Below are 20,917 nucleotides of genomic sequence, written 5' to 3'. Positions count from 1 at the left end.
CACTTAATGTTCGTTTGGGCAACATCTGACTGCATATACATCCGTGGTCCCATACTTATTCAGTTACTGTGAGGAAGTCCGAGCAATTTAGAAAAAACGATCCTTCTCACAGCCCCACACTGATCCCACTGCCCCGCTCTCTCCTCACAGCCCAGTGTCAGTCCCCACACTGATCTCACTTCCCCGTTCTCTCCCCATAGCCTCCTGCCGGACCCCACACTGATCCCACTACCCCACTCTCTCCCCACAGCCCCATGTTGGTCCCCACACTGATCCAACGCCCCACTTTCTCCCTGCAGCCGTGTATCAGTCCCCAAACTGATCCCACCACCCCGCTTTCTCCTTGCAGACCCATGTCAGTCCCCACTCTGATCCCACTCCTCCGCCCCTCTGCCCACAGCCCCGCTCTCCCCATAGCCTCCTGTAGGTCCCCATACTGATTCCACTGCCCCGCTCTCCTCACAGCCCCGTGTTGGACCCCACACTGATCCCACTGCCCCGCTTTCTCCTTGCAGCCCCATATCAGTGCCCACTCTGATCCCACTCCCCTGCCCCTCTGCCCACAGCCCCTAGACTGATCCACTGCCCCATGTCAGTCCCCACACTGATCCCTATTTACAAATAAAAAGTTTACAGGTACCCTACAGTATCCCATATAACTTTGCTAAATATATAATAATACAACATCCAAATGGCATTATTCCCAATTTCACAGAACGTATCATGGATGTTAGGCGGTGTATACTTATAACTATGTGTGTATATAAATTTACTTTGTAACACGATATTGTTCATCTATCTCACAGCCTGAGGGAAGATGCTATTCCCCAGCCTGGCAGTTCCGATTTTGATGCTTATTTACCACTTCCCTGGTGGCTGTGGGGATACTCTATGATGAGTGGAAAGGCAAAAGATGTTGATCATGATACTCAATTAGTAGTACAAGATATGATGCTCGGGTTGATGAGTGTTATATAATGCTTTAGGTAGTCAATAGGTAACGTGTGGCTTTTTTCTCTCTCTCTGCATTTAAATGTTGCGGATTGTTTTTGCCAATCTTGTTTTCTGGAGGGTGGGAAAGTGATCCTGAGGGAAAGGACTTGAACTCTGGTTGTGTGTAAAACCTGCTCACAGAAGTCTGTCTCTCGCCCCTGTTCACAGCACCGGAATTTTGAGGAAAGCCAAGAGAGCATGAAGGAACAACTGGAAAAGTTGGCTCTCCTGCTGAGGGTGCTGGACTCTGCCCTTTGTGACTTCCTAGGTCAGTGGCATATCCCAGCGTCCAACTGTAGAGTCTGTTGGGCAGTGCCTCCTCACTGCTGCAGCTTTGCCCTGAAGGTCATTGTATTTGATAGTATTCTATTTATCAGTCTTAAGTGACAATGGGATTCTACCACCAGACACACCTTCTCCCCAATTTACACTCCCTCCGCGACTCCCCCATCCACTCATTCCTGCCCCCCCCCAATCGCTACAATGGCACCTACACCCCTTCCCTCACCGCCATTCGGGGCCCCAAACCGTCCTTCCACGTGAAGTAACGTTTCACCTGTGAATCTGTCAGGGTCATTTTCTGCATCTGGTGCTCCCATCAGACTGGGGGATTGTTTCATTGAGAACCTTCGCTCTGCAACAGGAAGGACCTCCCAGAGGCCAACCACTTCATCTCCGCACCCCATTCCAACACTGGCCTATCTGTCCATGGCCTCATGTTGCCAATTGGAGGATCAACATCTGTATTCCATCTTGGCAGTCTCCAACCAGAGGGCGTCAACTACTCCAATTTCTATTAACTCCCTTCCCTGGTCCACCAACCCCTAGCCCTGACCCTTCCTTCTCCTATCACAGTTATCTTTTTTATGTTATGAGCCCAAAGGACCCCAAAACCCAGCAGCAACAGTCATTCACCAAGACAAGTGGTTTTTAAAACAAAAGTTGCCTTTAATGAACTTTAAACATGAAAACAGAATCAAACTTTAACTTATCTCCATACTTAACTAACCCAAATTAACCCCGTTTTAATTCTAAGTGCATTTATATGTAATGTGTGTGTAAGTTTAAGAAAAGTTCTTTGGTTCGCAGTCCAATCTCACTTCTCCTTCTTCCAAGTTCTCTGGATGCAGGCAATTCTTATACTGTGCACAGAATTTAACGTATAAAGTTCACCAGGCTCGAAAGGTAAATGTTTACTGCTCAGGAAGGTTCTTGTAGGGTTTGCAGAGAGAGATTTGTTGTTCCAGGATTTCCACAACTGAGTGACCACCATTAGTCACCTCAGTGTCTCGCTGATGAAACTTGGCCCATCAGGGTTCTCCAGATGGTAACCTCTTTCTTCAGGCTACCACAGAGTTCCTTTCTGTTCCACTTATTCCAAGTGAAACATCAGACAGATAGCACTTCCAGCCATCCACTGCTCTGGAACTTTCTGTTTCCAACCAGCTCTTCCTGACTTGTTTCAGCCGTGACTGTTCAGTCTCTTTTCTCTCTCTCTCTCTCTCTCTCTCTCTCTCTCTCTCCCTCTCCCTCTCTCCCTCCCTCTCTCCCCAACTGAGACTGTCAGAAAGCCCATGTGACTCTCACTTGCAAAAGCCCCCCACTTTCTTCAGCAAACAACAGGAGTTCTTCTTCTTGGTCAAGCTGTTGTCTTGGATAAATAAAACCCAGGAGTGACCTTTCTGTGAGCACACTGTAAATACTTTTTAACAGCCAATTTGTCTCCTCCAAACAATGGTTTTTCATTTCATGACATCATTTCAATTAGCACCTACTTGTGAAATGTGCATCACATTCTCCAGAGATCTTACAATTGTTACTGAATATGAATTCTTCAGTCTTTCAAATAAGATCTGTTTTAAAATGTGTATATGTATGTAACCCACTCAACTTACCAAATTCTCCCAATTATTTATCCATTACACTTAGCCCTCTGCCCTCTAACCCCATCACCTCCTAGCTCCTTTCTCTTCTTCCTATCGCCTGCGAGCCGGTGCTCCATTCTTCTCCATTTTCCTGACTCAGTTTCTAGTTTCTCTGTTCATATAAGATTATTGTCCTTACATCCCTCACCTCACTGACCTCATGAAGCCAGGAGATGACCCAGAAGCTGTCAACATCCACTGTTTGCTTTTCAAAACTGGGGGATGCCCAGATTAAGATTAATTGTAAGTTATCTATGCCTACCAAAATATTCCGCAAGTGTGCTTTTCAAGCACAAATTAGATGCTTGAATCAGACACTGCCTAAGAGGTTACCTATTTGGTAGACTGAAGCTAACCACTTCAAATAGAAAACAAGGATAAGGGAGATAAAATTATATTAGAATTTAAAAAAAAATACTTGTGCCCCTTGTCAACGTGAGAGACCAAGGCTCAGACCTGACCTCTGATGCTGTTTGTGTGGAGTTCGCACGAGCTGCCTGTGATTCTTGTTTTCCTCTGGCTTCCATCCTCGTCCCAAAGATGGATGAGTTAGTAGGCCACTGAAAATTGCACCTAGTTTAATTAGACTCCATCCAATTCAGTGGGGGCCTCAATGTTGTAGCTTTGGAATTGCTTCTGTATTTCCCACGCACTCGCACGCACTCCCGCGCTCGCTCGCTCGCTTGTCTAGACCTTGCACTCTATTTGAAAGGCAGTTCCTGAACATCTGGGGAAGGTTTGAGACAGATACTGATTCATGCTCGGATAGTTACTGACAGATACTGTCTGCACCTGCATATGGTGAACGTGGATTTGCATATGGTGAACGTGGATTGAAGGGTTGCTAAGAACCTCTGGAGCCAATACATTTAAAGAAACCTTGATACTCGGAGCTCTAATGCACAGTTACAACCCCTACAAATCGAAACTGCCAGCGACATTTGTTTTCTAGGTGTCACTATTTTGAGGGTTGAGTGAAAGTAAATACATCAATATTAAATTTTAAAATTTTTTGACACATATACAGTACAAGCCCTCCCGGCCCACGAGTCCGTGCTGCCCAAATACCCCAATTAAACTACAAACCCTGTACATTTTGGAGGGCGGGAGGAACCCTCCCAGACAGAGCTGGATTCAAATCTGGATCACTGGTGTTGTAATAGTGTTGTGCTAACCGGTCCACCAATCTAGAATTGAATGACTCCAATCTGCTTTCAATTTATTATCTTCATTTGGTGATAATATTAAAAACAAATCTCTGGTCTTCTCTCCCGTTTACTGGAATGAGCATATTTATGAACTTTGAGTAATAATATTGGAATTTATTTTTGATCTTTGTGTGAAGTGATCAACATTTACTGATTGAAGGCAAATCTAATTTGTGGTAGATGTTGTTTCATAGGAGTACCCTTTGTGTAGTCATTCCTTGCGTTCTCTGCTTGGGTGGTGAGGGTGTGCCGACACTGCCCCCTTATGGTCATTCCTACTTCTGCTCTGCAGATTTATTGCCATGTCTTTTCTCTCTCACCAGATTCCAGAGAATCAGGGAACCTTTGCTTTTGTTTCCGCTGGCTCCTCATCTGGTTTAAAAGGGAATTTTCCTTTCCAGACATACTGCGTCTTTGGGAGGTGTGTATTTCGCATCTGTGGCATGATGTGCCACATTAATCATCCTTGAGTTATCTACAAGTCCAGCTTGTTTAGTTCCAGTTGAATGTGAGATGTGCTGTCTGGATTAAGCCCTACTGTGTTATATGGTCATAATGATTTGCAGTATATACAGTTAGCGCAACGCTGTTACAGCGCCAGTGACTGGGCTTCTAATCCAGCGCTGTCTATAAGGAGTTTGAACATTCTCCCTGTGTCTGCATGGGTTTCTGCCGGGGGCTCTGGCTTCATCCCACCTTTAAAAATGTACTGGGGTTTTAGTAAGTTGGGTGGCATGGGATCTGAGCCAAAAGGCCCTGTTACCGTACTGTATGATTAAAACGATATATTGGTGTTACAGTGTGTTACAGTTGCATGACTGGCGTGTGGGGTTTGAGACATATCAGTGTATCACTGTTACAGTGAGGGGCCTGAGATATGTCATTGACCTTCCATCAGAGGTGGAAATTTTAACCGATGATCAGCAGTTCAGGTTTCCTCCCCTATCCGAAAGTAGACCATTCCTGTGAAACCTTTCGTAAGCCAACATGATGTAAAGCGAAGAAGCGATTACCATTAATTTAAATGGGAACATTTTTTGAGCATTCCCAGACCAAAAAATAACCCACCAAATAACACACAAAATCTAAACTAACACTAACGTCATAGTAAAGTCTAAACTGACACTAACATTATGGTAAAATCTAAACTGACGCGTTATGGTAAAATCAAGAATGATATGATGAATACACAGCTAGATAAAATTGAAATAATGGATGTACTTTCGCTGCTCGGGGTGGTGCACTGCCTCTCTTAATGGCTTGCTGCAAAACAAGCATGAATGCTATTTTCCCGTTTCGCCTTTTTTCGTAGCAGTAAAAATCCTCTTCGGATTTCATACAGATAGTGAAAAAAGATACTAAAAGTAAAGTGGCATAAAGCAAATTTTTGAAAAGTAGGTGATACGTGTCTATGATTCTGCAGGCAACATCTGTAGATTAAGAGTCTGTGCAGAAAGATGCAAGCTACATTTAGACACTGACCATTCACAAGGAGGTAACCTCTTGCCACCAAAGTGCCCGGCAAAGACTCTCTCCAACAAGAGAGTGTGATAAGGGGCAGCACGGTTGGCGTAGCAGTTAGTGCAATGCCTTTACAGCACCGCAATCAGGCATGGGGTTCGAATCCTGCACTGTCCGCAAGGATTTTGTACGTACTACCCGTGTCTGCGTAGGTTTTCCCCGGGGGCTCTGGTTTCCTCACATTGTTCGAAACGTACTGGGGGTGTAGGCTAATTGGGCGGCACGGATTTGTGGGCCAAAATGAGCTGTTAAGTTTATGCCTACGTTTAAAACATTTTAAATTTAACTTTACCTTTGACCTCCAGTGCCATTACCTTTGCCAGGTACACCAATCATCTAGAGCCCTGGAGGGTTTGGACTAGCCACTTAAATACAGTAAAACTCCCCGGTTTATGGCACCTATGAGGATTGGTAGATGTCACTGAATAAATGTATTTGCCACTTGCTTGAGATTGTATGTTGCATGACTGGCGAACTAATCGCCAGGAGGAACCATTTTAAAACTTTCGTCTTTTTTACCTATTTATTTTCTGCAATTATTTTTGCCAGTTGCTTGAGGCTGCGGTTGCTTGAATCCCAGATAACAGGGATTTTACTCTACTGTTGTTGCTAGGAGGGTGGCTATCTCATCGAGCGTACCACCCAAAAGGTGCAAGTCCAAAGTAAATGCTCTCTATTTACCTGGACAAGCGTGGTGTCAGGATTTCTGAAGAACTCTGTTCCATTCAAGCAAAGAAGCATATCCGCAGCTGCCTTAAACATTCATTCAATTTCCCCATGGGTGCACAGAATCTCAGGGTTGTACGTGATGTCGTGCATGTACTCTGACAATAAATCTGAACTTTGAACTGGGCCTGCTGCATGAACCGTCTGCAAAACGTGCCTCACTTTCTCATCTCGGCATCAGAATGATGAAGGCAGCAACTTGCATGAGAGCACCACCACCTGCAGGTTCTCTCTAAGTTTCCTGCCACCCTGACTTGGAAGTACATCCCTGGTCCTTCATTGGATCTGAATTTGGAACCTTGACCTTGTAGCATTTTGGAAGCACCTTGATAAGAAGGATGGCAACAGACAAAGAAGAAGACTTGCCACCACAACTGAGGATAGGCAACAAAACTTGAAAGATAACATTAATAAGTTATTAAAGTGGTGTTGGATGCTGTGAGAATTATGGGAAGCATTATGACGTGGCAGTTCTCGTCACCTCATTATAGAAAACTTCAGAGAGGGCGCAGAGATTTACCAGGATGTTGCCTGGATTGGAAAATGTGTTACAAGGCAAGGTTGGAAGAGCTAGGAATTTTCTCTTTGGAGCGAAGAAAGATGAGAGGAGCTTTAATAGAAGTCTAAAGATTCTGCGCAACCTCATCCAACGTACACCTACAGCCGACAAAGTTGTCATCCTGGGCGACTTCAACGCTCGTGTCGGCAAAGACTCAGAAACCTGGCCAGGAATCCTGGGCAAGCATGGCGTCGGCAAGTGCAACGACAATGGGCGCCTCCTGTTGGAGCTCTGCGACTTGTCATTACAAACACCCTTTTTCAGCAGAGGGACAGCCTTAAGACCACCTGGATGCATCCCCGATCCAAACATTGGCACCTCCTGGACTACATCGTGGTACGAGAAAGTGACAAACAAAATGTGCTCCACACCAGGGTCATGCCTAGCGCGGAATGCCACACTGACCACCGGCTGGTTCGCTGCAAGCTCAACCTTCACTTCAAGCCAAAGCCCAGGAACAATAAAGCCCCCAGAAAGAGGTTCAATGTTGGAAACCTGCAGTCAGACGAAGCGAGAGGAAACTTCCAGGCAAACCTCAAAGCAAAGCTCGACGTTGCAACCCGCCTCACGGACCCGTCCCCTGAAACCCTCTGGGATCAGTTGAAGACTACCATACTGCAATCCACTGAAGAGGTACTGGGCTTCTCCTCCAGGAAAAACAAGGACTGGTTTGACGAAAACAGCCAGGAAATCCAGGAGCTGCTGGCAAAGAAGCGAACTGCCCACCAGGCTCACCTTACAAAGCCGTCCTGTCCAGAGAAGAAACAAGCCTTCCGTCGCGCATGCAGCCATCTTCAGCGCAAACTCCGGGAGATCCAAAATGAGTGGTGGACTAGCCTCGCCAAACGAACCCAGCTCAGGGCGGACATTGGCGACTTCAGGGGTTTCTACGAGGCTCTAAAGGCTGTGTACGGCCCCTCACCCCAAGTCCAAAGCCCGCTGCGCAGCTCAGACGGCAAAGTCCTCCTCAGCGACAAGATCTCCATCCTCAACCGATGGTCAGAACACTTCCAATCTCTTTTCAGTGCCAACTGCTCAGTCCAAGATTCCGCCCTGCTCCAGCTCCCTCAACAGCCCCTAAGGCTAGAGCTGGATGAGGTTCCCACCCTGGATGAGACATATAAGGCAATCGAACAACTGAAAAGTGGCAAAGCAGCAGGTATGGATGGAATCCCCCCAGAAGTCTGGAAGGCTGGCGGCAAAACTCTGCATGCCAAACTGCATGAGTTTTTCAAGCTTTGTTGGGACCAAGGTAAACTGCCTCAGGATCTTCGTGATGCCACCATCATCACCCTGTACAAAAACAAAGGCGAGAAATCAGACTGCTCAAACTACAGGGGAATCACGTTGCTCTCCATTGCAGGCAAAATCTTCGCTAGGATTCTACTAAATAGAATAATACCTAGTGTCACCGAGAATATTCTCCCAGAATCACAGTGTGGCTTTCGCGCAAACAGAGGAACCACTGACATGGTCTTTGCCCTCAGACAGCTCCAAGAAAAGTGCAGAGAACAAAACAAAGGACTCTACATCACCTTTGTTGACCTCACCAAAGCCTTCGACACCGTGAGCAGGAAAGGGCTTTGGCAAATACTAGAGCGCATCGGATGTCCCCCAAAGTTCCTCAACATGATTATCCAACTGCACGAAAACCAACAAGGTCGGGTCAGATACAGAAATGAGCTCTCTGAACCCTTCTCCATTAACAATGGCGTGAAGCAAGGCTGTGTTCTCGCACCAACCCTCTTTTCAATCTTCTTCAGCATGATGCTGAACCAAGCCATGAAAGACCCCAACAATGAAGACGCTGTTTACATCCGGTACCGCACGGATGGCAGTCTCTTCAATCTGAGGCGCCTGCAAGCTCACAGCAAGACACAAGAGAAACTTGTCCGTGAACTACTCTTTGCAGACGATGCCGCTTTAGTTGCCCATTCAGAGCCAGCTCTTCAGCGCTTGACGTCCTGCTTTGCGGAAACTTCCAAAATGTTTGGCCTGGAAGTCAGCCTGAAGAAAACTGAGGTCCTCCATCAGCCAGCTCCCCACCATGACTACCAGCCCCCCCACATCTCCATCGGGCACACAAAACTCAAAACGGTCAACCAGTTTACCTATCTCGGCTGCACCATTTCATCAGATGCAAGGATCGACAATGAGATAGACAACAGACTCGCCAAGGCAAATAGCGCCTTTGGAAGACTACACAAAAGAGTCTGGAAAAACAACCAACTGAAAAACCTCACAAAGATAAGCGTATACAGAGCCGTTGTCATACCCACACTCCTGTTCGGCTCCGAATCATGGGTCCTCTACCGGCACCACCTACGGCTCCTAGAATGCTTCCACCAGCGTTGTCTCCGCTCCATCCTCAACATCCATTGGAGCGCTTACACCCCTAACGTCGAAGTACTCGAGATGGCAGAGGTCGACAGCATCGAGTCCACGCTGCTGAAGATCCAGCTGCGCTGGATGGGTCACGTCTCCAGAATGGAGGACCATCGCCTTCCCAAGATCGTGTTATATGGCGAGCTCTCCACTGGCCACCGTGACAGAGGTGCACCAAAGAAAAGGTACAAGGACTGCCTAAAGAAATCTCTTGGTGCCTGCCACATTGACCACCGCCAGTGGGCTGATAACGCCTCAAACCGTGCATCTTGGCGCCTCACAGTTTGGCGGGCAGCAACCTCCTTTGAAGAAGACCGCAGAGCCCACCTCACTGACAAAAGGCAAAGGAGGAAAAACCCAACACCCAACCCCAACCAACCAATTTTCCCCTGCAGCCGCTGCAACCGTGTCTGCCTGTCCCGCATCGGACTTGTCAGCCACAAACGAGCCTGCAGCTGACGTGGACTTTTTACCCCCTCCATAAATCTTCGTCCGCGAAGCCAAGCCAAAGAAGAAAGATTCTGAGAGGCCAGCGCCTTTTTCTCAGTCCAGGAACAGCATATCACCAGAGCACATCTGCATAAAATGAGGGGAGACATCAGGGGTGTTTTTTTTTTTACACAGAGAGTTGTGGGTGCCTGGAATGCATTGCCAGGAGTGGTGGTGGAGGAGGCTGGAACAATAGGGAGATTTAAGAGACAGGCACATGGACAAAAGAAAATTGGGGGGGTTACAGGGTAGGAAGGGCTTAACATTTTTTGATAGGAATATATAGATTGGCTCAACATCAAGGGCCGAAAGGCCTGTACTGTGCTGTAGTGTTGCATAATCTGAAGCAGGGAACTGCCATAATCCAGGCTGCTGTTGCCTTCAGGTTGCTACTACCACGTTTGGTCATTTTGTGTTTCTCTGTGGCTACTGATTAACAAGGTTCTATTCTTGTTCCCCTGCCACCAGGTACAATGGACGGGACACCCATGCCCAAACTTCCACCTGCTGGTGTGCTGTGCCATCCTGGACTCTGAGCGAGATGCACTGATGAACTCCAACTATGGCTTCAATGAGATACTCAAGGTGATCGCTCAGAAGCGCACTTGGGGAAATGCAAATTCCTCCTTTGTTTTCGTGCCCAGTCTTCCTGGAGGCAACGGGATATTGGCTCGTGCTGCTTGTGTTCCCTGCCACCCTCCATTTTTGGGCGTCTACCCATACTCCAAACTTGCAGTGGGGAATAAGAGGTTTGGTTGATCCCATCCGACGTGCCTCCCCCACAGCAGCTGATCTGTGAAGTTACTCTGGTGGGGCTGATAGTTTCAGGGCTCTGAACACCTCTTGTCTCTTGCAGCATATCAACGAACTGACCATGAGACTGAACATGGAGGACATCCTCTGCAGGGCTGAAGCCCTGTACCAGCAGCTGGCTGCCTGTGCGGTGAGTCTGGCAACTGATGCCTCAACACGCTGCCCGTCTCCCACATACATAGTTGTGATTCATTGCTCTGTGTTGAGTTTGAATCTGGGCAGGGTTGAGGGTGGGTGTGGGGGTGGGGGGGGGGGGGTCCAGAGCATGAGGCGGGAGTGTTGGGGGTCATAATGGGATGGAGGGGGTGGGGATAGGGAAGGGGGGGGGAATGGGGCAGAGGGATTCAGGGGTCAGAATGGGGCGGGAGAGGGTGGAAAGGGCAGTGGGACGGGGAGGGGAACAGGGCAGCAAAGTACTGCAGCCAATCGAGCTGTGGCCTTGCAGTTCACAGTCTCTGCTTTGATCCCAACCTGCCTGTCCCCAGGCACTAGCTGTGTAGAGCCTTTGACGTGTTAAAGTCAGCCTGTGCTGGTATAAAACTGCAGAACACAACAATTTATTTATTTTACCTTGGCAATGCAAGCGGGAGTGAGGAGTGATGAGGAAAGAGTTTAGTAACTCGTCTCACACTGAACCCACACTCAAAGTATCGGAGTGTTCATCATACCTTTATACACCTTTTGGGCAGGGGTCTACATTGAGACCCTTACAAGTTTTACACACCTGGCAACTTTGTGTTTACGATAACATGTTACCCTGTAGTGTCTAGAACTGTCTGCAAAATGTCAGAGTGTCCTTAACTCTAGGTATATTGACATTCTTGTGGAATTGGCTACTATCTCACTATAGCCGCTTTCAGGTGCTCGGACGCATATAATGCGCCGGCAGACGCGGCTGGGGGAGGGCAGCTGGGACGTTCAGGTGGCCGCAGAGAAGGCACCTTTCAGTCACCTGAACGTGCCAGCTGAAGGAGAGCTGCGCCCGAGCGAACGCCGGCTCCTGTGGACTGTGGCCGTAAGTCCCCACCGCTGCTGTCAGGTACAATGGGGGAATTCTCTGAGCCGGAGAATATACCTACAGGGGGAGGGTGAGGTACGCTCCTCCTGGCTGCGTCCTCCACTTTCAGGTGGCCGCCCGACAGCCGCATTGGGGTAGAATAGGCGGCTTTACTGTTGGGGGTTTCCGGCCACCTGAAAGTGGCTTCTGACACAAAGAAGTTCATGTTAAGAAAGCAATTATGTTCCCACCATCTCATATTAGCAACAGCTGCTGTAGTTTCTCACCTCACCCATTAACCCTTTGTTAAGTATATTCGTTCAACTTATTCTTTCACAAACGTGCTCGTTTCCTTCCATATCCTGAAGAGGGGGGTTGGGAGGTTAATTGGCCACTGTTTAAAAAAAAAAATTGCCCTGTATGTGTGGGAGAAGGTGAAGGAAATGTGGGGAGAAAAAATAGGTATGAATATATAATGGCTTTATCAACCAATTTGGTGGATGAAGAGCCTGTTTCTGTGTTGAATGGCTCTGTCAAACCACTTCAAGGTGGTGGGAAGCAAGGAAAGCGAATACTGAGTGTGGAGCAGTTTATTTGTCACAGGGAGTAGGGGATCGGTGGGAGGGGTTCAGTAGGAAGGATGACGGGGACCGATGTGTTGGTCACAGGGAAATTTACCTGCAGGCCAGTGCAACTGACCGCTCTCTCTCTCTCCCGTTTGGAACAGCAGCTACAGCTGAGCGTGCAGCAGATTCTGGGACTGGCGCAGGACACCACCCCCACACCCAGCTCGGGCTCCAGCATGGGGAGCTCGCCCCAAGCGCTGACCCCCAGCCAGATGCAGGAGTCAGAACTGACAGACAGCGCCTTGCACAGCCTGCCAGACAGCAGCATCGAGATTCTGCACACTGACGACGGAACCATTGAGTCCACCCACAGCCCATAGGTACTGGGTGAGGAAGCTTTTCAGCCCCCACCACCCTCCCCCCCTTCAGTGCAAAGCCCAGATACTGAAACATTCTCACCAAAGCCTTGAGCAAGACGTTTGCTCTAACAGCAGCTATGGAAATGAGATTGAATCCATTTAGATAACTCTGTTAGATTGACAGTATTCTTCCATCACTAACCTTGCTTTGGAAGTGTCAGTGGACACTTTAATGGACGAGATATTTATTGTGTTACCTGGAGGAGGCCTGAGCAAAATGGAACTGATTACTCCTATCAGATTAGACTCTCTCAGCACACTTTCACAGCAGAAAGCTTCTCTCATCTTCAGGGGGCTATTTTTCTGGACAGTTGCACAAATTACAGGTCCCTAACCTTTTATCCGGGATTCTGAAAACTGGCACTTTTTTCAATGGATGACGTTACACATAAGTAACATTAATTTCCTGCAATAAATTATCCGTTTTCAGAGGGAGACCCACCCCCAGTCCTCATCATCCCTGCCGCCTTGGGTGCCCTCTCTTACCTTCGGTGGAAAGGTGACTCAGGCCCCCCCCAGCACCTCGTGGGAGAGAAGCGGGCAGCAGCTGGCTCAATGCGGGAGCAATAGCTGTGTTCTTTACCCATAATTTCCCACATAACTGTAACCGCTCTGGCACTAGCAGAGCAGTCCTGGTTGCATGGGGGAATTATGGGCAACAAAGATGGCCGTTGCTCCCACATTGAGGCGTCGCAATGATCTGGTGTGGCCCTTCATAAACTCTGGGATCGGCAACACCGCACCCCTGTTGCCACATCAAGAGTTAGATGGGGAGGAGGGTATGCCTGACAGCCAGCCTGATGAACTGGTGGAGCTTCTGAAAGCCACCGGCATTTGGCTCCACCGCCCAAAGACCCACTCCTGCAGTTCTGCCCACTTGGCTGCCGTCTCCGAGCAGTCAACGCTGGCCGCCTTTTTGGCCGAGCTCCAGGGCCACCCCGACGCCTCCGACCACCCGACTGACATGCTGGTCAAAGACCTCCTGGATGGCACTGCTCAGCCCAGTCAGCCCCCCAACCTCTCCGTCCGGTCAGTGAAGTGGTTAGCCCAACACCTTTACAGCGCCAGTGATCAGGACCCGAGCTGGGTTTGAATCCCATGCTGACTGTAAGGAGTTTGTACATTCTCCCTGTGTCTGCATGGGTTTCCTCCCACTCTTCAAAATGTACTCGGGGTATAGGTTAATGGGGTGTAATTTGGGTGGCATGGACTTGTAGGCCGAATTGGCCTGTTACGGTGCTGTATGTCTAAGTTTAAATTTCTCCAACTCAAACCATTAACTCTTTTTTCCCCCTCTCCGCAGATGTTCCCTGAACAGCTGAAAATCTCCAGCAATTTAAAAAAAAGCTTTTCATTTTCAACATTTTGCTCTGGGTTTTGTATCCTCTACTCTCCCCTCCAAAGGAGTAACTGTTGTCCTTCTGCAGCACCCCAGCCTTGCTCCCGTGGAATACATTTAACCATGTCGACACAGCAATCAATCCCTGCTCTTTGCTGTCTCTGCTTTTTCGACAGCTCTTTCACTCCCCACACGTTCTCGCTCATTTTCATCGATGAGTAACATTGCAACAGTCGACCTAGTAGTTGTCCACAGTGGCAACAACAAACTACGAAGTGCAATGTACATCCAGTGCAGTTTATTGTTAGAGATCATGTTCTAATGGGCCACTTAAAAATGGGCAACAGGCCGCAGTTGGCCCAGATGCTGTAGTTTGACCACCCCTGTTCTAGCTGTTCTGCAGAATATTTCCCATTATTTTTATAATAGTTTTGTGGAGGAATTAAAATAGGCAAATATTTAAACCCTCTTTTTTTTTCCTCTTGCTTTCGCTCTCCTTCTAACCATGACACACCAGTTTGTCAGTGTGAGTCAGAGTCGAACATTGTTGGCTTGGTTCAGTTTTGCTGAGATCCTTGCACCTTCATTGTGCTGATTTGGGGCACTCCTCTGACCCCCCCCCCCCCCACCCCACCTCATTCATCAACCCAGTGCTGTAGATCTCTCTATAACGCAATAATTTATAATATACCCTCCAGGCACCGCTTCAAAATAATTAATCACTGTGAGTTCTTATGTTAATATCATGAATCTCTCTTGGAGTTGGGGAAGGCTGCGAAATATATAAAGACCAAGGTCTCTTCTCCCTGCACGTTCAAATGGTTTGTGATTATGATGTACTTAAGTATGGGTTAAGATCTCTCTTTAATAGATCACTGCCGTACAAATATATATTTAAATAAGTAGATTGCAAATTGAAACTTATCTTTCATTGTGCCAAATAGAAATGATGTGAAATGTTAGTTGAATTGTGAGATATTGTACAATTTCACTCTCCACTCATTTGTTTCTCCCCTCACAGTTTCTGAGAAGGGTTTTATTTCAAATTAACTTGCATTCTAGACTGTTCAATCCACTCCCTGAGTACAGTACAGTAAAACTCTTGGTATCCACAATTCAAGCAACCAGCAAAAATATTGAGGAAAATATAAATAAGAGGTAAAAAATACGCATTTAAAATTGTAAAAGTAAATGTTCTCTGAAGTTACCATGAACCTTTGGTGAAATATTTAGCCGGTGGAAAGCCTTGGTCGGGCTTTGCTCATAGCAACTGTTTGAATTAAGTTGGGTGAAACAGCAATGGTGTCGCCCGAGATGAAGAGCTGGTTGATGCCGCTCGCTGTTGGGGTGACTCTCTTAAAATGTCTCCTTATCCCTGCTTAGTAAGAGTCTGCCCGATCAGAGGATTTATCTGTTATCAGTGTGGGGGTTGGGGGGGGGGGTGTTCATTATAATGTTGTTCGTCTCGCTAGCAAATCAAAGGAGGGGGAGGAACCTACATATGCAGCAAGGGTTAAATGTTTTCAAGCAATGTGATTTTGAAAATAAAGTAAAAAGCTTTAAGGTTTATATATTCATGCAAATGTAAGTTCAGTGTAAGTACAGTATAGTATTTTCTTTTAAACTTTATTTCTAATGCATGTGTTAGGCATTGTAAGGGTAAATCTCAAGCAACCAAAAAGTACACTTATCCAGCATCTACCAACCCCCATAGATGCCGGATACCAGGGGCTTTACTGCATCTAGAAAATAAAGCTATCCAAAGTTGGCGAGTTATCCGTAGAATGTGATCAGCTGCTGAAGTGCCAAGTTTCTGGCTGTTTTGAACATAAATAGCCCTGTTGAGTCGAGGTGGATGGAACTTTCCTCTGTATCGTAAGGTCAGTTTACCTGTACTGAGATTGCTTAAAGGAAATGTCCTAGATGGACCTTTACTCGGTATCTAACCTTTTGTCCATTCAGTGGTCACTGCCCTCGAAATATTTGTTGACACAGTGAAGAGAAAACTGACTGTTCACCCTCTGGGTGCCTAAAATTACTGTTAGTAACATTACTGATACATTCCTTTGCGATTCAACAAAATAAATTGTTTAGAATAAGTTGAACTAATTATCATAGCTTCCCGGCACAATGCCTGGCATCAACACTCCACAAAGGATGGTCTTCCTGTTTTCCTTTCTTCTCCATTGACTAGAGGAAGGGTCACGGAGTGATGTAATCAGACCCTGCCAGCTAGTTAAGGGTTGGGCCAGCTTAATCCTGAGCTCTCTCAATGCCCTGTAACCAGACATTGTGTTACTTTATCCCTTCAGATCTCCTGCTCCGATACTGTTTCACACTAATAAAATTCAAAGAACCTTTTATGCTGAACTAACTTTTTTTTTATCAATTGCCTTTTTGTTACACTTGTGAGCAGACTTTCTCTGACTATGGGCTGGCCTTAAACCAGATGCTTGTGTTCTTTTTAAGCGCCGGCCTGGACTCTTGAATCCAGCCTGACTCTAGGCTGTGGAGGATCAAACTCACTGAGGTCTTGGCCCTCAGACAGGAAGCAAAGATGGATCCTGTCAGAGCACTATTTTCACTCCTCCACACCTCTTCAAAATCGATGGATACACAGTAAAACCTTGCTAGAACGCGGTAGTTGGGGCCCAAGATTTCATACCATGTTAGAGCCATGACGTGGAACAGATGCACATATGTCAGAGTGCCCACGGATAATCAAACCCAAATATTACCAGTTTTCGAAAGATCCGCGTTCTATAACTAACAATTTCAATGAAAGTAAGCAAGCGCATTCTTTTAATATTGGGATTCTGAACATTTTACAGAAGAGAAGAGTTTCTCCCCAATATTTTCCTTCAAAAATGACCGCTTAAAAGGAGCCGCCATTACAGATCAATGCGGCACTAATTTGATCAAGCGCGGTGTTAAATAGGTAAGAAGTAAATCGACTCACGATAATGGAGGTAATTTATGCAGATTAACACCTTCAAAGAAACTAAATTCAAGCTGTAACTATACAAAATGTCAGTCAAACACATCTATTAAAAATAAGTCAAGTATTTATATCAATTGGTTCCCTTTGTCATCTTGATCAAAGAAGCGGATTTTGAGGGCAAAATGTATATCAATACGCTGTCATCCTTTTTTCCATCTATCACAGTTTGGGGTCCACAGACACCCGTGCTATAAGCGATTCCGCGGATTAACGAATCGCGTTCTAATGAGGTTTCGGTGTGATTTAAAGGAAAAAAGTGTACATAATCTGACAATGAAGTTAATTGAAAACACAAAATATAGATAATAAACCAGAATAATTGTTTATAACGATAATGCCTTCTCCATTTTCTCAGGTGAAGATTCCTTGTTGAATGTGAGTGGGAACTAGCCAAGCTCCATCAGTGACTAATGGGAGGTAACTAGTACACAGTAAATTCTGGAAATGGGGAAGTCCATACAATTCCGGCTCTGGTGTGGAAGTGTTTAAACCCATAGTCAGCAAAGGGGATTCGGATACTGCTACTCGTAATGCTTGGTGCATTAGTCTCCTGTTCAACTAACTTTGGAGACACTGCACAGTAACAGGCCTTACCGGCCCCTGATCCAGCACTGCTCAAATTCACCCATTGACCAATTAACCCAGCTATTCCCAATCATTATTTTGGCTGTGGCCCCCTGAGGACTCTGTTCAAAGTTTATAGGAAGCAGTCAAGTTTTGGTTTCTCCCACTGACTACATAAAAAACATTAAATATTTATGTAACGTGCGGTGAAAAGCGAAAAAAGGCTCGAACTGAAATGTGCTTCGGTGCCCCCCCCCCAGTGGGTTGAGATTGCCTGAATTAACCTATCAACCCCAAATGTCTGGAATATGGGTGGAAACCAAAGCACTAGTGTGGCCACAGGGAAAATGTGCTATCTCCTGACAGCAGCGTATTCTAACCCAGGTCTCTGGTGCTATAATAGTGTTGGGTTAACCATGCTGTTCTTGAGTGTTGTTTGCACCTGGCACTACAGATAATGCCAGACCTGGAGCACTGTGTATAGTTTGGGTCTTTAAAAAGATGGAGGCAGAGAAGGAGACTCATCAGGCTTGTACCTGTGACAGCTGGTGCTCTATAGGAGTTGGTTAATCCTATACTTTACAAGATCACAAGATATTTTAAATTTAGACATACAGTGTGGTAGCAGGCCATTTCAGCCCAAGGGTCCATGCTACCCAATTTACACCCCAATTAACCTACTCCCCCGGTACATTTTGAGCAGTGGGTGGAAACTGAAGACCCACACAGACACAGGAAGAACGTACAAAATCCTTATAGGCAGCGCGGGATTCTTTTTCTTTTTAAAATATTTTTATTGATTTTAATAAAGAACTTATGCAGTCAAAAAAAGATATAATTCAATATGATGATGCAGACAGTTACACAAACTAAAGACATTGTGTTTAACACTAACATGCATAAATTGTAAATTATATCCTTAATTCATATTCTAAATAGGATGTACATTTTTAGAAAAAAAAATGCAAAAAAAAAAAGAAAATAGTAAAGGAAAAAAACTCAAATACCTTACCTAACTGCATTGCCAGATGTATGTGATTGGTATTGAAAGATAGCACAGGATTCGAACCTAGGTCCCGATTGCTGGCAATGTAAAGGTGTTGCGCTAACTGCTGTGCCAAGCAGACCCAACAAGTCTTCTTCGCCATTTGATTCATGAGCTGATCCATCCTCCTGCTCATCCCCACTCCCCGAAACCTTTGATGCCCCAACTAATCAAATATCTGTTGATCTCTGCCTTTATATTACATCCAATGACCTCATGGCTTCCTGTGGCAACAAGTTCCACAGACTTACAACCCTCTGACTAAAGAATTTTTAATGTGTCTCTAATGTTTTTTAGTCTGCAATGTCGGGAAAATTGCGTGGAAAAAAAGGTAACTTAATTGCTGCCCATGTGATCGTTCACACTGGGCACCTTGTTACACTGCCAGCTTCCTTCAAAACGTTGTAGGGGTCTTGCACGATAAATCGCGGGGCAGGAATCGACTCCAGATTCCTGCACCTTCCTTTTTAGACTCCCCATGTGGTGGCAAAACTCCTTGATTGTGCCATTATATGCCTGCAGTCTAAAAACCCCTTTTGTTTTAAATTGGCACCCTTTTATCCTGAAGTTGTGCCCTCTTGTCCCAGAATTCCCATTTAGTGGATCTTGCTTAAATGAAAAAAAAGCTCTCGGAGGGCTTGGTGGGATAAAGGGGGTTTCTTCCGGATGGCACAAAAAAAATTTCTTACCCTCTTGCATTCCCCCTAGCTCCATCTCTCTTTCTCTTTCTCTCTCCCATTTGTAGAGACAAAATCTGTCTATATTCTAGATTTCCTGGGGTTTTATTTGCTTATTCCATGAAGGGCTCAGGCCTGAAACGTCAATAATATGTCTTTACCTCCTGCGGACGCTGCGAGACCAGCTGAGTCCCTCCAGTGTTTCGGTGTGTTTTTGCTACAATCACAGCATCTGCAGGCGTTCATGGTTCACTCGTTTCCTCCACCTCCCCCAACTGTGTCTAAAACCAGGGTTGTCTCAAAATAAAGAAGGCTATTTACAACTGAAAAGATTGAGTGCTTTTTTTTGCAGGGCACTCAATCTTTAGAATTCTCTATCCCTGGGCAGCTTGGAAGCTGCACTCAAAAGAGATGATTATAAGTGTTTGGGTTTTGGAGGATTTGAACATGAAAAATGGTGCTAATGTGGAAGAGCGGCCTGATGTTGAATGGGGGAGTGGGATGGAGGAGGGAATGGCCTTGTGTTCCTGTGTGATTTGCTTTTATGAATGCGGCATAGACTTGGTAGTGCTGATGTGCTTCGCCCTCTGCTGGTGTCTGTAGGGCCAGCATTTTTGTTTTATCAAATCTGATTCTCCAGAAAGGTACATTGTGGTGTCTGCAAGCTCCTACGAGCACCACTGTGTTAATGCCCAGAAAATCCCATCCCTCGCGAGAAGGGGGGACCATTCAGCCCTTCAGGTCTATGCTGGCTCTCAGATCAATCTCATTCCTGTACTTCCATGGAATCTATTCTCTCTCACGCCCACTAATCTGTCACAATTCTCCTAGGCACCTATACCGTTGGTGGTCTAGTGGCCAGTTAACCTCAGGACTCTTCGATCATGGTCGGAAACAGGAGCACCCATGCGATCAGGGAGGAGCTTGTGGGGTCTGCTTGAACAGCAGCAAAGTTTGGGATTAAACCTGGGTTACTGGATCTGAGAGGCAGCAGTTAAAGTGATGCAGAATATGGTTAAATACCGGTCCTGTGATAGGAGGGGGTCTTCCTGCTCCATCGGCTTACTAGGCATGGAGTTTTTAATATCCACCTGAAAGAGTAGCCAAGTCCTTCAACGTCTTGTCCAAGTGCAGCTGTCCCTGGGTGAGGCCCATTGCCCACCTAGGTTTAGTGCTGTCATAGGCAATAATGTATTGAACTCTGCTGTACATACTGTAAGTATAAGTTGACTTGCCTGGATAGCACACTAAACAAGTTTTCACTGTCCCTTGGCTGTGCAACGAGGAAACAATTCAGATCAATTTGCACATACCCACTTGTGGTTTGGCGTGTAATACTTGAGAGGTAGTCCTGTGCCATCTTTCTGATGTAATGTTAAAGGCTTTACTGCCCTCTGTGCCATTGAAGATTAGAAGCGACCCATCGCGTCTGCTCCACCATCATGAGCTGAACCATCCTCCCCCCACTCACTGGTCTTCTTCTCGTAACTTTTAATGCCCTGACTAATCTCTGCCTTAAATGCTCCCAACAACCTCGCTTCCACAGTCACCTGTCGCAACTAGTTCCACAGATTCATGACTCTCTGGCAAAAGAAATTTTTCCCCCATCTCTGTTTAAAATTTATGTCCTTTTATTCTGAAGTTGTCCCCTCTTGTCCTAGAATCCCCTACCATGGGAAACAACCTTGCA

General features: G+C 46.2%; 1 protein-coding gene across 3 annotated transcripts in view; it reads left to right on the top strand.

Annotated features, from left to right (window-relative positions):
* The window catches only part of tbc1d17 (TBC1 domain family, member 17), a 55,043-nt gene extending 37,773 nt beyond the window's left edge, over nt 1-17,270 (top strand). The window contains exons 13-18 of one of the 3 annotated variants that reach the window (XM_069909122.1): nt 1,162-1,261; nt 4,450-4,547; nt 10,275-10,391; nt 10,663-10,749; nt 12,344-12,562; nt 13,905-17,270. In XM_069909122.1, the coding sequence (XP_069765223.1) occupies nt 1,162-1,261; nt 4,450-4,547; nt 10,275-10,391; nt 10,663-10,749; nt 12,344-12,562 (621 nt within the window). In that variant the 3' untranslated portion in view covers nt 13,905-17,270. Of the gene's footprint in view, nt 1-1,161; nt 1,262-4,449; nt 4,548-10,274; nt 10,392-10,662; nt 10,750-12,343 lie in introns of all 3 variants that reach the window. The other 2 variants (XM_069909124.1, XM_069909125.1) reach the window with 2 other exon arrangements.
* The last annotated feature ends 3,647 nt before the right edge of the window (nt 17,271-20,917 follow it).

Source organism: Narcine bancroftii, chromosome 13, assembly GCF_036971445.1.
Source record: "Narcine bancroftii isolate sNarBan1 chromosome 13, sNarBan1.hap1, whole genome shotgun sequence".
NCBI classification, from domain to species: Eukaryota; Metazoa; Chordata; class Chondrichthyes; order Torpediniformes; family Narcinidae; genus Narcine; species Narcine bancroftii.
This window is presented reverse-complemented; position numbering and strand designations above follow the sequence as displayed.